The sequence below is a fragment of the Lissotriton vulgaris genome, chromosome 8, assembly GCF_964263255.1.
Source record: "Lissotriton vulgaris chromosome 8, aLisVul1.2, whole genome shotgun sequence".
NCBI classification, from domain to species: domain Eukaryota; kingdom Metazoa; phylum Chordata; class Amphibia; order Caudata; family Salamandridae; genus Lissotriton; species Lissotriton vulgaris.
In genome coordinates, this window is record NC_141696.1 from 248,851,743 (window position 1) to 248,871,225 (window position 19,483).

The 19,483-nt window shown below is 41.2% G+C and overlaps 1 protein-coding gene across 4 annotated transcripts in view; it reads left to right on the forward strand.

The window, feature by feature from the left end:
- APP (amyloid beta precursor protein) overlaps positions 1-19,483 on the forward strand; it is a 484,182-nt gene that overhangs the window by 231,434 nt on the left and 233,265 nt on the right. For all 4 annotated transcript variants that reach the window (XM_086934030.1, XM_086934028.1, XM_086934029.1 and 1 more), the window contains exons 4-5: positions 2,417-2,529; positions 8,789-8,982. In XM_086934030.1, coding sequence (XP_086790156.1) covers positions 2,417-2,529; positions 8,789-8,982 — 307 coding nt within the window. The remainder of the gene's footprint in view (positions 1-2,416; positions 2,530-8,788; positions 8,983-19,483) is intronic.

Sequence of the window (19,483 nt, forward strand, 5' to 3'; positions counted from 1 at the left end):
CTACCATTTTTATAGATTAACCCTAAATTATCACAAGAACAAAACCAATATACAAACTTTTCTTTATTTGCAGCCTATATGATAATCATAGTTGACTTTTCTTAAAACTGTATCTGAGCTGTCATTGAAAAGCCTTCAATTTCTTAGATTTATTTTAAAATTGATTTCTTTTCCAGGCACATTTATTTTTTACCAGACCTGCAATAATTTTAACCAACACACTCCAAAAATTTATTATTGTAGAATCTGTTTGTAAATTCATACAACAGACCAAACAAAAGCTGACATCTGGTTGTGTTATCGAGTAAGGCAAATATATTTCAATTGTTTTCCTTTAAAGAAAAGTCACTTCACACACCTATTTTGATGTGGATCCTCTTTTCACAGTAATTGCTTGAAATCCTTGTAATAACTCAGTGAACAGATCAGGGGGAGACACTGCACTGAGGGGGCGTGCTGCAAAGCAAAAAAGCAGCCATTTGTTCTCTCAGAGGAGCTCAGCACCCCCACCCCTCTTGTGGCAGACCAATTGCCTGCAAGCCACAGGTGGTGCCCAAATTGCTAATGAGTGCACTGTTGATAACCTGTCTCTCTTCACTGCCCCCTGCACCCCCCTCTGGCCCCAGGTGCATGCATGGAGGCGTGCATGTATGTGCACCTGGGGTCTCTTCTTACTCATTCAACAGGAGCTGTGCAGCTTTGGGGGCTGGTGGTAGGCCCTTCCTCCCGTTGGCTAGTGAATGTGATTATTGTTCAAGGATTAAGCTAGTTTTTTCGTTCACCTTAACACTTAATTAAAATATTTTTTTTTTAGGTTCTCATTTACAGCCAACTGTTAAATGATATCTGTCAAAAACCTATTGTGTAGAATACTGATACGTGTGTGGGTTTTGTGTCAGCCAATTGTGGTTTTCCGGTCTCTCTCATTTGCTTGAATTGTATTTGATAGTTTTTTCTCCTGTTTGTCCCGCCCCTGGAGCATAGCCTATTCACCTTCCTTTTGATTAGATGACTTGCATCCTTCCACGGCGCAAATGAGGAAACTACTTTTTCCTTTTCCAGGAGCACTCCATTGAAGTGAGTTCTCTTTTTTTCTGCCTTCTATGCTGCTTCTCCCCTTACATCCCTGCCCCACCCACTCTCCATTAATGTTGCCTCTCAACCCTCACAGATCTTCCAGAAGACAACAGTAACAGGTATATTTTCCAAGGATTGAGTAAATAGACTTAAAAAAATGTTTTTCTTTTCTTCTTTCTGTCACATCAGAGCCTAGGAATATGGCACACGCTGGCAGCATTTATGGCACTGGGGAGAGCCAGGCTGCTGCACTCAGCTGGTGTGCGTGAGTGTAAATACATTTATTTTCTCCCAGAGGCCTGTAAACGGCCACTCTTGAGCTCCTGCATGGGACATTTGTGCCAATTCATGGTCGTGTGAAAAATAAATGGCAAGACTTTTTGTTCAAATTCGGAGACCTCACAATCTCCATTAATTACCTGCTGCTAGTCCTCCATGTTTTTTTAAGCTGAATGTCGTGCAATACGCTTTTTAAATTCTGTTCAAAGTTTCCTATGTGAAATTTGGAAAATAAACGGTGCCTTCTTAAAGATTAAACATACTGAATTCAGTATTCAGAAAAGTCCTAAAATGCTCTGCTCCCCACATACACAGGGCAACCGCTCCCATTCTATCCCAGAATAATTCTTCTCCGCATCCCACAAAGCTCTTGTTGCATAAGCAACAATCTCCTCCTTACCATTAAACCACCCAATCCCAAACCACCCATGTCTCCCAATCCATGGGTGGTTCACCCGGTGCCAGGAGGAAGGAAGGAGGAGGCACAATCCCAAACATGGTGCTATGGCACTCTTGGTATGTCGCTGCATAAACTGCTACCTTAGTTCCATGCAAGCAGCCACTTGTGGGTGTTCTGGAAGCCGGATAACTGTATCATTGCTCCTGGACTCTGTTAGAGGCAAATTAAGGCTTGACTACAAAGCACAGCTTGTACAAATCAATCCTGAATCTGACAGTCTATCTTGTAGCTGATGTAAAATCTGTAAAACCAGAGATTGTAATTGACTCAAATTTCTGAGGTTGGGATGGACTGGTATGTATGTCATTTAGTGCTCAGAAGCTACTCTGCACTGCTTAACCACTCATCAAATAAACCTCACAAACTTATTGAGGTGTTTCCAAGTGATGTAGTAATAGCCGTATAGCGGCATGCATTGTTGAAGCTGTGTTTAGGGTGGTGCATGATTAATAATTCAGAAATTATCTCGCCAGGAGAAACTGATTTAGGCTAATAAAACTGCTCAAATTACATACATCGTTCTATAAAGTAGCTGGTTTCATCTTGCTTTGCCAGTATATTTTTTATATCTCTAATGTCCATTTATTTTTGTCTTTTCAGTGGGCGAGTTTGTGAGCGATGCCCTGCTCGTACCTGATAAGTGCAAGTTTCTTCACCAGGAGAGAATGGATATATGTGAAACCCATCTGCACTGGCATACAGTTGCCAAAGAGGTATGGTGGCATTTTCTCTTGTTTTCACCTCCTAGAATGCGGAGTTGAGAAGTTAACATTAGGTGACATTTTTCAAAATTTCCATCTATTGCATTGTTTTTAAGTGAGTTGCACTAAATAGGGCGGGCGTTCCAATATATGGTTTATCAGGCTGTGGCATTTGACTGAGAATACACTTAACTAGTAAAGGCTAAAACATGTCTGAAGCTTTTATGTTTCTGTGCAGAGGGTTCTTGGCTTCAGAATTCAGGCTGGACTGACCATTGTAGGGAAGAAGACTGATTTGCATAGACGTGGTCCCTGTCCGTAGTGTTATTGTGAGCAAAACTGTGATCAAAGTTATGAAGCTTAGAGTAATCACCAGTAGTTTGTAGAGGTGTGCGGAGTTAGCGTCATTTGCTTTCACATAATTACATGAAGTATCTGCAAAATTATGCAAAATACAAATCCATTATTTATTTATAGCACTATATTTTAGGGCAAATAGCCAAGAGGATGCATTATGTGCAAAAGGTGAATAGAAAAAAAAATCCCCCAAAAGCACCACAAACCACTGCTGCCCATGTTCTGTTTATTTCCAGCGTTTTCACAGTAGTGGTACATTTTTACCATAAATGGCGTGTAAATATGTGAAGAAGTGCAATGGTGTAAGTTCTGAAACTTGGTTTAACATGAAATTCCCGAAATTCTGTGGACTATGCTGGCGTAATTTAAAAAAAAATCCAGGCATTATGTTCAGTATATAATTGTGGCAATGTAGGCTCAAGCTTGCATACCTGAGGAATGGGTATTGGCATATTTTTGAGAAGAGAAGTTAAACCCCTTTAATGAAGTTAGAATGGCTCCATGAAAATGAAACGTTGTCGGCAATTGTTCCGAAGGTTTCCTGGGTAGGGAGAGGCCCAAAGTTATGAGGAGATAACCTTCTGCTAGGTTGGCATGAACCTGTGACGTTCGTTTATCATTAACTTGTCCTCAGTGAAAGAAGATATTGCATTGCATTTGTTAACAGAATCACCACTTGCCTGCTTATTTATTTATCTATTTATTCTGTGTTTTCTATAGCGTGAACAAGACCCACAATTTGGGTGTCAGAGCGCTTTCAATTCCACCACCTTCAAAATCAGCAGATATCTAATTCTTTAATGTCCAGTACAAAGTGTACGTATTCCAATAACATTGCCGTATGCTTTCCCTTACACATATCACACAAAATGAAGAATACTAGAAATCACTAGATTACAGTAAAACGTGCCATATCATAAAATAAATTCAAAATAGTACCACTACTGAAGATCCTAGATATCCACACGTTATAGTATTGATAGTTTAATCAAATATACATGTGGATTGATCAATTCCCCGCCTCGGCGGGTCTTGGGCCCAAAATTCCACGGACCTGATAATTCTCGCCTCGTGCCTATTCCAATCATGGAGTCCCACTCTGCAACTCTGGGCAATAGCTTGCTTAATCTCCACAACGGCCCCCACAACGCTAAGGATGCCTGGCCTCCACCTTGGGGGGAGCCCAGGAGTGGATGCCTCACAGGGAAAGCCAGGATGGGTTCCACAGCGGTATTCGTACAAGCTCCTTGAGACCCTTGCGGTGAGTAGTATGCTATACAAGTATCAATTTACATTTTACAAGGTGCCTGTCGATAAACAACATCCCTGTTGACAGTCGAGGGGACTAAATGTATCTAACCTAACTGAATATAGCCAGTAGAGCCCAATCAATGCAAGTAAACTGGTTTGTGCAGTGACCAGTTTCTTTGTTCTGTGAATAGCAGGACTTTAACCCTGCTTACAGTAGCCTACTTGAACAGCTGAATGTAGAGGATCGACGGGTTGTCTGCAGTTCTCATGAAAGTCTAAGTATTCCCTGTTGTTTGTTGTAGGAGAAATTTACCCATCAGAAAGGACTCAGTCTCCTTTTTGAATCGTGGAGCGTAGGCGATTCTTCTAAAATTCGGGATGAGCGAATTCCAAATCTTTGGTGCAGCTCATGTGACCGCTCTCTTCTTACAGAAGAATGCTGGTTTCAGTAAAAAAAATCTTCTGATCCCATAGAAGAGCTACTGCCTCCAGACAACGTAATTTTCTGGGCCAGGTAACTTGGAGTTTTGTGGTATATTGCCTTGTGCGTGATACCTGCAATCTTTAGCTGTATTCTTGCCTCGTACGGGAGCTAATGGACCGCTTTCAAATGTGGGGTGATGGTCACATTGTTTTGATCCCGTTATAAGTCTAGCTGTTGCATTGAGACACGCTTTTAGGGGAGCTGTTCCTTGCTTCTCATCCATCTCACATCATTTTGATAATAGCATTTCAGCACAAAAGCAAGTTACTCCATTTAAAAGCTTTTAACCGAAACCCTCTTTTCTTTTACTGATCATGTCTGCCTTCTTCTAGATAGTGATAGTTGTACACTAAAATATGCTGTAATCTGACGAAAGCCATAAAAGCGTTTATAAAGATGGCATACATTTAGGAAACTCAATTAGATTTGCTTGTTGACCTAGTCATTGACTCATTGTCATTTGTTTTTGTGCTGTATGCAGTCTGAAAAACACACTAATTGCTGATAGTGACTACTTTCTTTAGGGAAATTGTGACTATAGCGATATTATTGCCGAATACTTCTGCCACCATTCTGTCAGATGCTGAGGCTTTGTGTCTTCTTTACGGAAGCCTTCTCCCAGGTATATTCTTAACATTGCCAGAGCACCCTTAGTTAAGCATCCCTTTAAATGTTTAGAAATGTGTTATATGATACACCATAGTTCGAAGGTTGTACGCCTTTGAACGTGGATCCAGAGCTCACCTCTTTTGTCTGGCTTCAATGAATACCCCCCCAAAAATCCAGTGTGCAAGGGAAAAATTACCCATCCAAAAATTGGACTTCAAACCTTGCTGAGAATGCTGAAAAAAGTGGTTGCTCACAGACCAACACAAGGTTTGTCTTTGGTGCTTGGGTTCGGAGACGTGCATCTGAAGGCAATTTAAGACCGCAAAGCTATCACCAAACACAGGAAGAATTCATAGGTGCATGACATTCGCTCCTGCTCCAAGTCTAGGGTGAAAGCCTGCTCCAGTGAGAAGTCGCCTTAATGGTCAAAGTCCTTAGGTACGTCTTACTCTGAGCTGAAGCATTGAGAAGCAAACCTGTCCAGACCTCATGCAGTCCCTTTCTATTAAAAGAGAGGTCACATGGGCTTGAGACAACTGAGCTCCCTCCTGATTCCCAATTGAGGAGCCCAATCCACAGTTTATTCTGTTGCACCCTACGTTCCATGACCCATCGGTGACATAGAGGCATATTTTTGGCACTGTTTCAGCTCCTTCTGATGTGTACCCATGGATACTCCGGGACTCACAGTCCAGTTACTCCCAGTGTATCTATCCTCTGCAATATCTGAACCCATGGGCCCATCAGAGGTTTAGCTCTGGCTCTTCAGCAGTTTGCCAGCCACAGCTCTGTGACTTGCATTGGCCCTTCCTTTGAGACCAGTGCCGACATCGGAGGAGAATCTGGTATCTCACTCCGTTGTCTGAACTTGAACTGATGTCTACTTTTCCACTGTCAAGGTTGTGCTTCCGTTCCACCACAATGCACTTGATCCCTCAATAAAACAGTCTAATCCCATGCTTCCACTACTGCAGAGGTGCTCTCAGAAGCTCCGACATCTTTTTGGTTCTCACTATGACCAGAGTTTGCCACCAACTCGTATTACAATTGTGGCGATGGGGAAGATTTACCCCGTTCATCATGATGACACTACCATATTGGTAAGATTTTCTGTTACAGCAGCAGGGTAGGGTTCTGCTCTCAATCTTGCTCCGTCTACATCTCCATATATGGAGATTGAGTGGTGGCAATTGACTTCATGTGATCTCCCACCTGAGGTTGTGGATGTCATCTTCGCTGCAAGGCGTCTGTCTGAAGTCCATTTTTGTGGAGCACTGGGACAGATGTACGGCCTAGCATGTAGTCCACAAAACACACCCTTTAAAAGCTAAACTATGTGTTTTATTATTTTGTTGTCTTTGGTCCAGCAAGGCCTTTAGGTGGGCACCTTCAAATGTTCTGTGTCTGCCCTTAAGGCCCTTTTGTGTTTGCCGGACCAACAGTCCTTGTTTAAATCACTGATGTGATGAAGTTTGTTGAAGGTTTAACACACAATTCCCTCCCAAACCATTTGTGATGCCACAGTGGGACCTTAACTTGTCCTTGATATTTCTTATGTGGATTCTCTTCCTCATTGTGATAACTTAATGTGTTGCATCAGTGAACAACCAGCCTACAAAACCACATAGTTCCAACTACCCTACACCACCTTGTTTTCTGGACAAACTGGTGCTGAGGTTTCAGGAGCTTTTTTGTAGGAAATCATGACACTCTTCCATTCCAATCCATCACTCTCCCAAAGTTCTTTGCCCCGCCTCACTTCTCAAAATAGAGGGAGGTGCTCCATAGGTTGGACCCCAAAAGAGCTTTAAGTTTTTACATTAATCGTACCATGGATCGTTGCGTGGATGATCAGCTTTTTTGGACCCCAAAAGAGCGTTAGGTTTTTACATTAATTGTACCATGGACCATTTGGTGGACGATCAGCTTTTTGTTGGGGTTCTTCAGGGTAAAGTAAGGGAAGGATGTGCAAAAAAGGACTCTGTTGAGGTCTATAGTCCTCTTCATTAAAATCTGCTGCACACTAGCCAAACAGCTTCTAGAAGGACTGGGGCCTATACCACCAGGGCTAAGGCTGCTACCACTTCATTGACATGCAAGGTGCCAGGCGGTGATGTGGGTCTCTGCACTCGTTCACCAAGCCCTACTGCCTTGACAGGCCAGTCTGTTGGGAAGGAAGCTTCGCCTGCTTGGTTCTGCAAGATATTTTAGTTTGAGACCACTTCATAGACCCTCCACCTTTAGGAGTTACTTCTTTGGTATCTATTTTAAAGGTGAGGAATCTGGTTAGAAGTAACTGCTCTCAAACCTCACCATGTCTGTGGAGTGGTCTCTTTTTTCACCATCTAGAAAGATCCAAAATGAGAGATCTGCTCACTGGTACCCCCACTGGTGGTGTGTTCTGCATCTGAAGGTGCAGAAAATATCAAATCGTGCATGAAATAGACATTCGAGTGCAGGGTTGGCACTTATATGCGACTCAGCTCCATCATGGAACAAAGACCACATGGAATCACACAGTGCCATCTATTGTGCTCAGGAACACTGCTATGAACATTTTTCTTGATCCGGTCTTGCTCCTGGGGAATATTGTAGTGAGGAATCTTCAGTTGGGTCGAGTATCCACCAGAAATAACTTGCATATCTTGAGAAAACCAGACCTCAAAATGTGTTCTAGATTACATGTTTGTCTATCAAAGTTGGATGTCTCCTCTCCTCACACCCCTTGCTCAGATGTGCTATGAGCCCCTGGACATTGTATTATTAGTGACAACAGGAGGGGGACCCTTATGTTTATGTTGTAGCAGGACTTGGGGCGCGGTACACCTGAACCAGGTTTGTACTATATTGACAGTATGTGCTTTTTGACTTCGGAAACCAAATTTACCTTAAGTTATTTAGCACGTGATTATTAAACCATTTTGTTATGTATAGAATAAGAAGTGAAACATGAAACGAAAATAAAATCACATGCATGATATTAGAAAAGCCTAATACATAAATGTAAAGATTCTGTACGAAACTTTGCCTTGTTGTATCGCTTTCATTAAGCTTCATAGGTTCCACTGTTAGAAAAATAAGCTGCTTTGTGTGAAACTGGATCCAAATTGTCAGTATGGAATGTGATATTGTTGTTCTAAACTGTTGCAAAAGAAGATCCCTTGCTGACAGTTAGTTTAGTCAGGTGTTATCCATCCTGAAGGTGAAACTGATTACACTCTTATTTTTTTGCACTCTAAAATAACTCGTGCGTCCTAACGTTTTCCAACAAGTTGAGATCTAGAGACAGATGAACCATTTACATTTTAAGCAAAGTCACCTTTATGCAATATGGTATATATAAAAAACGAGTAGTCCAGTTCTTAAACATATTTATGCAATTGTAGGCCTAATTTGAGTAGTAATGTTCACTACTACATTTTGTTTATATCCAGAACAACTGTTGCAATATTTCAAGATTGAAAAGTAGGTGTGATTCCACATCTTTTATGAAGCTCTCAATTGAAATGTTAGAATTCTGGCTTTGTTCAGAGTAACTGCTGGAATTGTAATGTGCTGCTTTTATTCCAGTCGTGCAGTGAAAAGAGCACAAATCTTCATGACTATGGCATGCTCCTACCCTGTGGAATCGACAAGTTTCGTGGTGTGGAATTTGTCTGCTGTCCAGTAGCTGACGAAAGTGACAATTTGGACTCCGCCGATGCAGAGGAAGATGATTCAGATGTCTGGTGGGGAGGAGCTGATGCAGATTATGCAGATGGAAAGTAAGTCCAGTCCTTACTTAGTTTTTGATGGGTAATTCTTTCCCATAAATACTATATACTTTTTGAGTCTCCTTAATGGTGATCTGATTTTGTAGTTTGTAGTCTGTAGCATGTTCCTTGCTTAAGAAAGCCTAATTTTTCTGTTTCTATTGTCCGAGTTTGCTACAACACTAAACATTCTGGAAGTCAGTTGTCCCCCACTGTGACATTTCATTTCACAAGGAGGTAGGCCTTCGTAAATATCCTTCCTTGAAGCAAAGCTGCAACAGTGTAAGGCCCTCATAAAAGGTATTTTGCAAGGAAATAGGTCATAGAACAATACAATGAGGCTTACCCAGTTCCAGGTAGGGCAGGGCTCAACATACCCATTCTTCAATATACTGTTTATACATCCACCTCCATGAAGATGAAATGACTGAAGCTTTTTCCAATTTAGGTTCTCGCATTGAAAGAAAGTCTGACTTCCTCCATTGTCTTGTTTATCAGTATGTATGTTTGTGCATCTTATATTCTCACCCTTTGTAGTCAGTAAAGCTATGATGAATTCCTCCATGTTATCAAGAACTTCTCAAAGGTAATTGTCAGAAAAGGGGTAGTTGATTTAGAAGGTGATACCATTACCAACTCAATACACTCACTCTGGTTTGCTTGAAACACAGCTTGGAGAGTTCTAATCACTGCTCAACCCATAGTAGCTATTGCATTATCTCTCTGGGGCAATGCCCAGAGAAGTGTGTGCTACGTTGAAGCAGTACTAACCGTTTTAAAGTAAAGAACTCGAAAGAATAAAATTCCTCAAACATTTTTTAGGAGTATGAGGACACCAGTATCCGCAGAATCGGTCAAGTCAAAGCAGAGATATGAATTTTAAAAGTTGCAAGGAAAAAAATGCCGATTAAATTCAAACACTATGGAAAAACAACAGTTTGTGGTGGTCTGGGACGTACGTGCAATTTCAGGATAACCGTGATGGAGAAGAGGTCGGATACACCAAGTTGGTTTTCCTGGTTCAGTGCTTTTCTTCAGACTTAGTCTTCAACTGCTGGGAAAGCTTGTTTTCTATTCTGTTTTGAAGCTCCTAGTTCCTTGAGACAGACTTTTGGGCACCATGTCTTTCTCCAGGCAGGTCTCCTGCAGGGTCTAGTTCTCTTATGCCTGCTGGGCCTTCTTCAAATTGAGTCTGACCAGGTTCAGGTATGTTCCGAGGAGGTGTTGTTCAATATAGAAATAGGAGAATTCTGCTACCTGATACTGACCATTTTATTGTAGTCCCCCTCTGCCTTTTGCAGCACCTCCTTCTTGTGTTACTGTGAAATTACAGAGGATTCCTTGTTTTAACATGTCAGGACCAAGCTGCTACCAGGCTTTCGGTGGTTTTATAACTCACTCCAACTAACTGGGTGAAAATCAACTTATCCCCATACTGTGACTCGAGATGACTGTCTTGGAGGAGCCCAAGGATGACAAGGAAAATCCCCCCCCCTTGGCACCTCCAAATCAAAAGTGATAATACTAAAACTGTTCTTTTTTTCTGCCAACTGTTCCTGTCCACGCCCAGATATCGAATCCCTGTTTAAGTGGTCAGCAATCTATAGCTATTGACCTTTCTTGGGCTCAGAAGCAGGCTGTTTTTCTCTGGCAGCACTGGTTTTAAGCCAGTTCTGGCTCAGACAAATTTACTTTTCTACCTATGTTATCAACTATCTGTTTTCATAATTAAGCCATATATTAAATGATATCTGGTCCTTTCCTAAATGAAGGTGAAAAATAGATTTAAATCTCACCCAGGCCTGTTCAGAGAAGAGTGTAGCAAAGCCTGCACAGTGACTTAGCTTTTGGGTTCTCTTTCACTGAGAGCATACTGCTCCTAATTTGTCAATATATATAGTGTTGCTAGTGTGATATAGTAGTACCCTGCCCGTGTGCTTTCAAGGCACTAGTTAGCGGTGGTTGCTGAATATATAAATCTGCTTGACTGTTTTACCTGCTAAGTGTTACTGCAGTGGATTGAAGCACTGTGGTGCTCCTGGCAGACATATATATTTTTGTTAAATAGGTGGGAGTGTAAATAAACACTGCCACCCACATATGGCATTTAATTTTCCAGGCCGAAGGCAGCTTTAGGCTCCATTTACAGTTCATGTGTAGGGAAGTTAAAGAGGCCAAATAGGGACTTTCAGCATTTAGCACGTGTTTTAGAGGGTAAGCAAATGACCTTTACTACTGTTTAGCAGTGATAACATGCTGAGAGTCCTAAATCCTGCAGAAATATGGTGAAGAACCTGGGGTGGCCATGCAGAAAAGGCAAATAACTACAGTAATTCTTAATCTTAATTTTCCATGACGCTGCCACGGGAGCTTGGAACTGCTACTGTCTCCTCTGCTTGTGGGCTAATAGGACTGACATCTTATAAGCATAAATCTAAATTAAAAGGCTCCCTACTATCCGGCAATCAGCATCCACATCTGCCAGATGCTTATAGCCTGTGAAGGACCGATCACTACTTATTTACATTTTGCCGTAATATTGTTTCATGGAAACTTGCACTTGGTCACCCCTGCAGAACTCTGTTCCAGGGCATCTCCACAGAAGGGAGGGCTTAACCTTCGTATATTTCACAGGCACAGCTTTAGAATAACTAGCCTTTTAGGCCCATAATTTCAATCAGATTTGTAATAAAAATGAGCACCTGTATTGAAAGCTCGTTTTCCTGTTTTTTTTTTTTACTGTTGTCTCTGGCTTCAATTACCCTAAAGCTATACTTCAAGTGGCATGCAAAGTTTATAAGTAGTGAAAGAAACAAGTAAACAGACATCAATGTCTCTTCCCATTTGTTCACTGGACAGACTTATAATGTTCTGAAGCTTTTGTGAAGCAGATCAGACGCTGTGAATTTACCTGGCCAGAGAAATCTATGTACTTACAATTAAGCTTTACTTTGTTTCACTTATAAAACACTGGAATGTGCACATGATGAAACTAATTGAAATGCGAGCCTATTAAGTTGATTGTTCAAGATAAGCAGACTTTAGACCGAAGTACCTGGCACTCCACATTGATTAGATAAGGAAAACAGGAATGTTCTAGTGGATTAAAAAAAAGTTTGACTTGGGTGAAATGTGTTAAATATTTGGCACCATCTCTTTGCAGTGTCTGATCGTGCTGTTTTCAGCTCTGGATTGGCCTTTACATAGAAACCAGATTTCCTGTTTTTTTTAGAGTGATTTCTGACAAGTTGTGATATATATTTTTTAAGTTTATGAAGCAGAAAGTGGTACATATACTATGATGTTTCATTTTTGTAACCTAAAACTCCACAATTTCCAGTTTTCTAGTCTGCGGTAAATGTGTTCATGAGCACATTGTTTCACGGAAGACTGTAGGATATTATTTTTAACATTAGTATTGACCATGGTCTTTATATAGCAAGCCCCACGTATTGATTTGTCCTCAAAATGTGAATGTATAAGTATTACCCAATAGTACCCATTGTATTGGCCTTTTGAATGATGGACTGAGTCGTTTGTGTTGGCATCTCTCCAGAAAATGCTAAATCACTGTTGAAGAGCTGATTTAATATATGGCCTGTAAAGCAAAACCGCATAAGCCTAGATCAGTGCCTCCAGTTTACCTATTTGTTGTAGCAGAATGCAACCAATCTATACTTGAAGTTAAGACGAAATACCATAGTGCCATTATTCCACTTACCTTAGGACCTGTTTTTTTACTCCTGACGACAACACCACTTTAAGGGCGCGTTACTGTTACAACGCAACTTTTACGTCGTAATGCTGTTACAACGCAGCTTTTACAACGCAGGTTCCATTACAACGGATGTCATTACAACGCAGGATATTACATAGCAGATGGTATTACAACGCATACCATTACATCGTAAGTATTGGTAAGTATTTAATTTTTTTTATTTTATTTAATTTATTTAATTAATATTAATTATTAATAAATATATTTATGTTTTTTAATATTATAAATTAAATATATTTATTTAAGTAATTTTTAAAATAAGTATGAGTATAGGAGTATATGTTTTGGGGTACTGAGGTATATGTTTTGGGGTGTTTGGGTAATTTTAGGTTTTAGGGCAGGGTTTGGGTTTTGGGGTACAGGAGTATTTTTAGGTTTCAGGGCAGGGTTTGGGTTTTGGGGTACAGGGGTGTTTTTAGGTTTTAGGGCAGGGTTTGGGTTTTGGGGTACAGGGGTGTTTTTAGGTTTTAGGTTTGGGTTTTGGGGTACAGGGGTGTTTTTAGGTTTTAGGGCAGGTTTTGGGGTACAGGGGTGTTTTTAGGTTTTAGGGCAGGGTTTGGGTTTTGGGGTACAGGGGTGTTTTTAGGTTTTAGGGCAGGGTTTGGGTTTTGGGGTACAGGGGTGTTTTTAGGTTTTAGGGCAGGGTTTGGGTTTTGGGGTACAGGGGTGTTTTTAGGTTTTAGGGCAGGGTTTGGGGGTACAGGGGTGTTTTTAGGTTTCAGGGCAGGGTTTGGGTTTTGGGGTACAGGGGTGTTTTTAGGTTTTAGGGCAGGGTTTGGGTTTTGGGGTACAGGGGTGTTTTTAGGTTTTAGGGCAGGGTTTGGGTTTTGGGGTACAGGGGTGTTTTTAGGTTTCAGGGCAGGGTTTGGGTTTTGGGGTACAGGGGTGTTTTTAGGTTTTAGGTTTGGGTTTTGGGGTACAGGGGTGTTTTTAGGTTTTGGGGTACAGGGGTGTTTTTAGGTTTTAGGGCAGGGTTTGGGTTTTGGGGTACAGGGGTGTTTTTAGGTTTTAGGGCAGGGTTTGGGTTTTGGGGTACAGGGGTGTTTTTAGGTTTTAGGGCAGGGTTTGGGGGTACAGGGGTGTTTTTAGGTTTCAGGGTTTGGGTTTTGGGGTACAGGGGTGTTTTTAGGTTTTAGGGCAGGGTTTGGGTTTTGGGGTACAGGGGTGTTTTTAGGTTTCAGGGCAGGGTTTGGGTTTTGGGGTACAGGGGTGTTTTTAGGTTTCAGGGCAGGGTTTGGGTTTTGGGGTACAGGGGTGTTTTTAGGTTTCAGGGCAGGGTTTGGGTTTTGGGGTTCAGGGGTATTTTTAGGGTTTATTTTTTTTAAAGTACGACTTTAATTAAATTAAAATAATTAATTAAATTAAAATTAATTAAATTTATTACATGAAATTAATTACAATTTTAAGATTAATACAATTATATTTATTAAATTAAATCAATTAAATTTAAATAATTACTATTAAATTTATTAAATTAAATTAATACAATTATATTATTTTAATTAAATTACATTAATTCCTATTTAAAATTAAATTAAACTTATTTAAATAAATTATATTAATTACATTTTTTAAATTATTTTAATTATATTAGTAAAATAAAATTAATAAAATTAACTTAATTTCATTTTTTAAAATAAATTATACTTACCTATACTTACGATGTAATGGTATGCGTTGTAATACCATCTGCTATGTAATATCCTGCGTTGTAATGACATCCGTTGTAATGGAACCTGCGTTGTAAAAGTTGCGATGTTACAGCATGCGTTGTAAAATAACGCGTTGTAACATCATAGATCCCACTTTAAGCATCCCTTCTCTTGCAATAATTGGTTTTTACCTGTGCAAAAAAATTTTTTTAATTTTTTTTTCCTACACTGAGCAATCCAGCTGCAGAGCCTTCTAAAAACAATTCAGTTAAGGACAGGGAGTGGTGGGAGAGCAATAGAGTAGCCAGTGGGGAAAGCAACAGGGAATAGGTGGGAAAACCAACTGATGAGCTTGAGGTCCATTAGGGCGTGGGATGAGCAAATACATTTTTTCTTTAAGAAAGCTGGGATCCGTGAAGCATGGATGGTGTGGGGGATGAAGGTGAAAAACAGAGCATATGGGGAGGGTTTTTGAGGGGAACTATGCAACTCAAGAAGGAAACAAATTGTCCTGAGTGGACCAAAACACATGCACTAACATGGAATGCCGATGGCAAAAGAAAAAATTCGCGACCTGAATGTGGAAGGATACAAGTCATTCAACTAAAATGATGGCAAATGAGCTTTGCCCCAAGGGCGGGAACACAGAAGAAGCAGAAGGAAAGTCATTGAATAAGTAGCAACAAATTAGAGCATCAAGAAAGCCATTCAGTGGACTCTCACATAGCCTGCTGTTATTTTTTGGTATGATCCAGAAGTGGTCTTTTGCAGCGACATTAACCCCTTCCCTGCTGGGTACATTTCCCAGCTGTGCTGGGGGAGGGGGGGCGCGTGCAGCGCCCCCATGCTCATGACGAGCTCAGCTCGTCATGAGCTACAGTGCTCCTGTGCTCATGACGAGCTGAGCTCGTCACGGCCACACCCGTTTCTTTAGAACGTGCAGCACAGCAGGGGAATTAGCCCAGCGCGCGAGCGTTCTAAAGGCCATGACGAGCTCAGCTCGTCATGAGCACCGGAGCACTGTAGCTCATGACGAGCTGAGCTCGTCATGAGCATGCAAGGGGTTAAATCTGCCTACAGGTGAGACATGAACAACTCTTACCCCTTATGACATTGGAGCTATAAGCGGGTGGTTGCATAAAGCAGTTGGTTCCACCATTTTGGAACTCTGTAGGAATCTGACACTTGCCAGAATAACTAACTGCATGACCCAGTAAATTGTGCGTCCATAACTGTTCAGTGAAGCACCAACAACCAGAAAGATGCATGATAACTTTTTATTTCTTACATTGTTTGTTTGTGGGCCAAAGTCTTGAATTTGAGCCCAGAATTAGAACAGTAGCTTGGTAATCTTTGTCTCCGCTTGCAGCCAGCATTATTCAACATTCTCGCAGTCCTCTTCCAACTTCTTTGTCAGCCAGCAGTCAGGCACATAATGTTTTTTCTTTAAAAAGGAATTTCTTCCTTTGTTACTGTAAATTACAACCCGTTTGTTGTATTGTGCCTGTTCTTGAACACTGACAGCTTCACACACCCTTTAAAGCTCGTGTTAGTTGGTTAGGTTCATTGTATTTGTTTCATTACCATAAGCAGTATAAAAGGCCTGAGTCTATCTTGCCTCATCCTTAAATTAGAGGCTGTCAGACGAGCTTGAAATAGGTTACAAATTGTGCTTAAAATGGACTCCTGTGTTCTAAATTGTAAATTGGACAAATGTTCCATTGGCTCAAGTGTAGGTAATTTTTTCCCCCTACAGGATGGGAAAGTTTTGGATGCTCCACGGGCAACCTTTCATTTGAGGGAGATTCAACAAAGAAATGAAGGCCAATTAAATTTTTCCTGGAAAAATTATCAGCAGGACTGAGAATGATTTGTAATATCTCACATGTGATTAAGTTGCTTAAAGATTTGGAGCATGTAGAGGGGATAGTACATTATTGTTGTTGCAGGGGTGGAAAAATCCTACATGCATCCCACCTCAAAAGAATACAAGACTATCCAATGGTCAAGACTTCAACAAACAGATTCCATGCCATTTATGGTAAATATTAACACCTTGGTAAACCAGATAGAAATTTGCTGAATTCAAAATTACACATGGGTGGCACCGAACATCCAACATGTGTGTAGTATAGTATTGAGAGTGAGTGTGGAGGCCTTGGCATAGAGGCAGGCTTCATACCCAATCTTTGAGACTGTTTGAATCTGACAGTAATACGATTCTGGGGAAAGCACAAGAAACACATGGATATTGTCAAGAATGACTGTCCTCCTGGCCTTCCCACTTAAAAAGAGAACATCTAAAGACCTGTGCAGACATTGACAGTGACTTAATTCTTGCCTCAAAGCAGAATATGCTGAGACAATGAGGATACCATAATAGTCTGGTCTGCAAGTAGTGAAACTAACAGGTTACAGTTAGATATACATCTTTATTGTACATTTACTTAAAATCATTACAGTAAACCCATTGGATCATGTACCTACATTTCTGCAGCATGAAAAAATACTTAAAGAGAGTAAAAGCAGAATATTGGTCTATATGCCTGTGTCAAGTACATTTATTTAAAATCCACATGTCAAAGTGCTGAAGTGCACCTAAAGTGTGTTTGTTGCTCCTTGCTGAGCTATGAGGAGATCCCAATAGGCAGCCTAGGTGCTGTTTGGCAGTTTGGTAATTTGATCTGACTATCATAAAGGATTCTTCCCATAATCTGTATTCTTCCTCCTTTCTGTCATTTTTTCTTAGCGTAGTGATCTGTTGTTTTGGACAGTTGTTCTCCTGCCAGGTGATTCTGAAAGTTTTAAGGTTTTTATTGCAAGGAGGAGTTGTTGGGCTTGGTTGTGGTGATATTATCTGTGGTCAAAAATTTCCACAGGTTTAATTTAACGAGCTCTTCTACTGCAGTCTGCATTGATGCCAGAAAAGTGTGCAAGTATGCATCATATAATTCTTGGTTCTCCATATCCCACTTTATCCTATTGGTTGATTCTAGTTCGCTTTGCTTTCTGATCAGGGTGGCTTTTGGGCAGGAAGTGTGGCCTATTTTTGACTCATAGCTGAGAATTGCGTGGTCACTGGCTAGGCTTGTGGCGACTTAAAACTTGCCTATGCTTTGGAAAAGAGCTAAGGACACCCACATATAATCTAGGGTGGCCATCCTGTATATGGAGAAGTGCGTGTATGCTGCTGGGATGTCCGGTGGGACCCTATTGTTCAAGATCCTCAGGCCCAGTTGATTAAGTTTAACTGCAAGCTCTTTGCCTTGCTTTTCAATTCTTTGATATTGCGCCTTGATTGGATAGATATCCCCTAACTCATCTTGTGAGCCCAATAAGCTATTACTTTGGTATTTATGCATTAAGTTGGCATTAAAGTTGCCCATAATTATCCACATGTCACCTGGGTTCTCAGCACTAAGTTCACGTAGGGTTGAGAGAAGAGGCTTCAGGGGGGGCTTCCTTCTTGACCTGGTTGGTTGTAGGTGTAGGCTGCCTACATTTAGGGATGAAGTATACCTTGTTTTTCCCCCTGCTGGCAGGATTATTTTTACTGTGATATAGTCCTCTTTTTCGTTTTTTTGTCGAGGCATTAAGTCTTTTTTGATATATATTGGTACTCTGCCCGAAGCGTGGCCACTCGCCTGAGAGGCCTTTGCTATGATTCCTATGCTATAAAGTCCGTCTAGGCAGAGGAGTGCCCAAGTTTCCTGGAGGGCAATGATGTCAAGTTTCCACAACTCTTTTATTCTCAGACTCTTGTGAGCTGATTTAGTTAGTCCTCTTATATTCCATGAGCCAATCTTCAGGTTGGCCCCTGCTTGTGTTGGTGCATAGCCCTGAGCTAGGGTCACGCATTTAACGTGGATGGCAGCCATGCCCAATTTGTTGCAGAGTTTTGTGCTGCACACGATTTGCTTTCACAGATCTGGTGGTTATTAAAAGAGACTCTCCCCTTGTTTCCACAGGCCAACTGCCAGAGGAGCACCTTAGGACGGAGCCTGCCTTTGGGGTGTTCTTCCGCTTTAAATTATGCTCCCAGCTGGGCTTTTTGTTTATGCCTACGTCTTGGACCAGAAAACAGATGGGGTATTTCCTTGCAGCGGGCTCAAGTAGGTTTATACCCCATAGTGCAAGTTGTGTTTTATTTTCCTTTAGAGCATTTACTGGATTTTGGTTGCTGAAAGTAATTTCTATTTTTTGTTGGTTTCACACTTGACCGGTCAGAGGAATCCAACCCCTTCTATGTCAGCCGAGCGGATTTGTTCTATACCTAGTGGTGTTCAGGCATATTTTCAGGAAATTACCTCTGTTGAGGATAACCCCTGTTCTCCTTCACTCGTATTCCGGATAGAAGATTATTCTGTGTCTATTGGTGTGTAATTTTCTTGTGAGTGGAGCTTCCATTCTAGACTTGCGTGTGATTTTCTTGTGAGTGGAGCTTCCGGGTTGTTGACTCGCTTGCGCTATCTTCCGGCCTGCCTTGTCCATAGGGGGATGGCTCTGGTGTTCCTGTGGAATTACTTTCCCTTGTGCTAGAGTTCGTGTCTGTCGATAACCCCCCCTCCCTTTTGCTATTACTGGGGTTGTTTCATGTGGAATGAGGCTGAGTGACTTGTCTAGATGGCTCTGAGGTGTTTCCTCTCTGAGATATCTTGACACTGTCATTGTATTTGTTGTTTGTGATCCCACAAAGGACTTTAAGGGGGTGGCTGGTACCTTTCCATCCGCTGGTACACGTGATTTAATAGCCATCTTTAAATGTCAATTACATGATTGTTTTTTTTCGAACGGTCTGAGGCACCTGTATTTTCTGGGTTGGGAGCCTTTTTGGCTTTTCTGGGTTGGAAGCCTTTTTGGCTTTTTCGTATTTATGGTTCCACTTTCCCTTGTTCCTCTTTAACTGGCTGCACCACAATCCGGATCAGGGTCGATATCTGGTTGTTGTTGTTATTGTATAGTTTTTAAAATGTTTTCTTATTTTTTCTGGACATGGTGAATTTCCCAGTTTCATTTTGCTCCGGGTTTATATCTGCTTTTAAGTGTTGGGGCATCGTCTGCCTTTGGCATGGTTGGTCTGCCA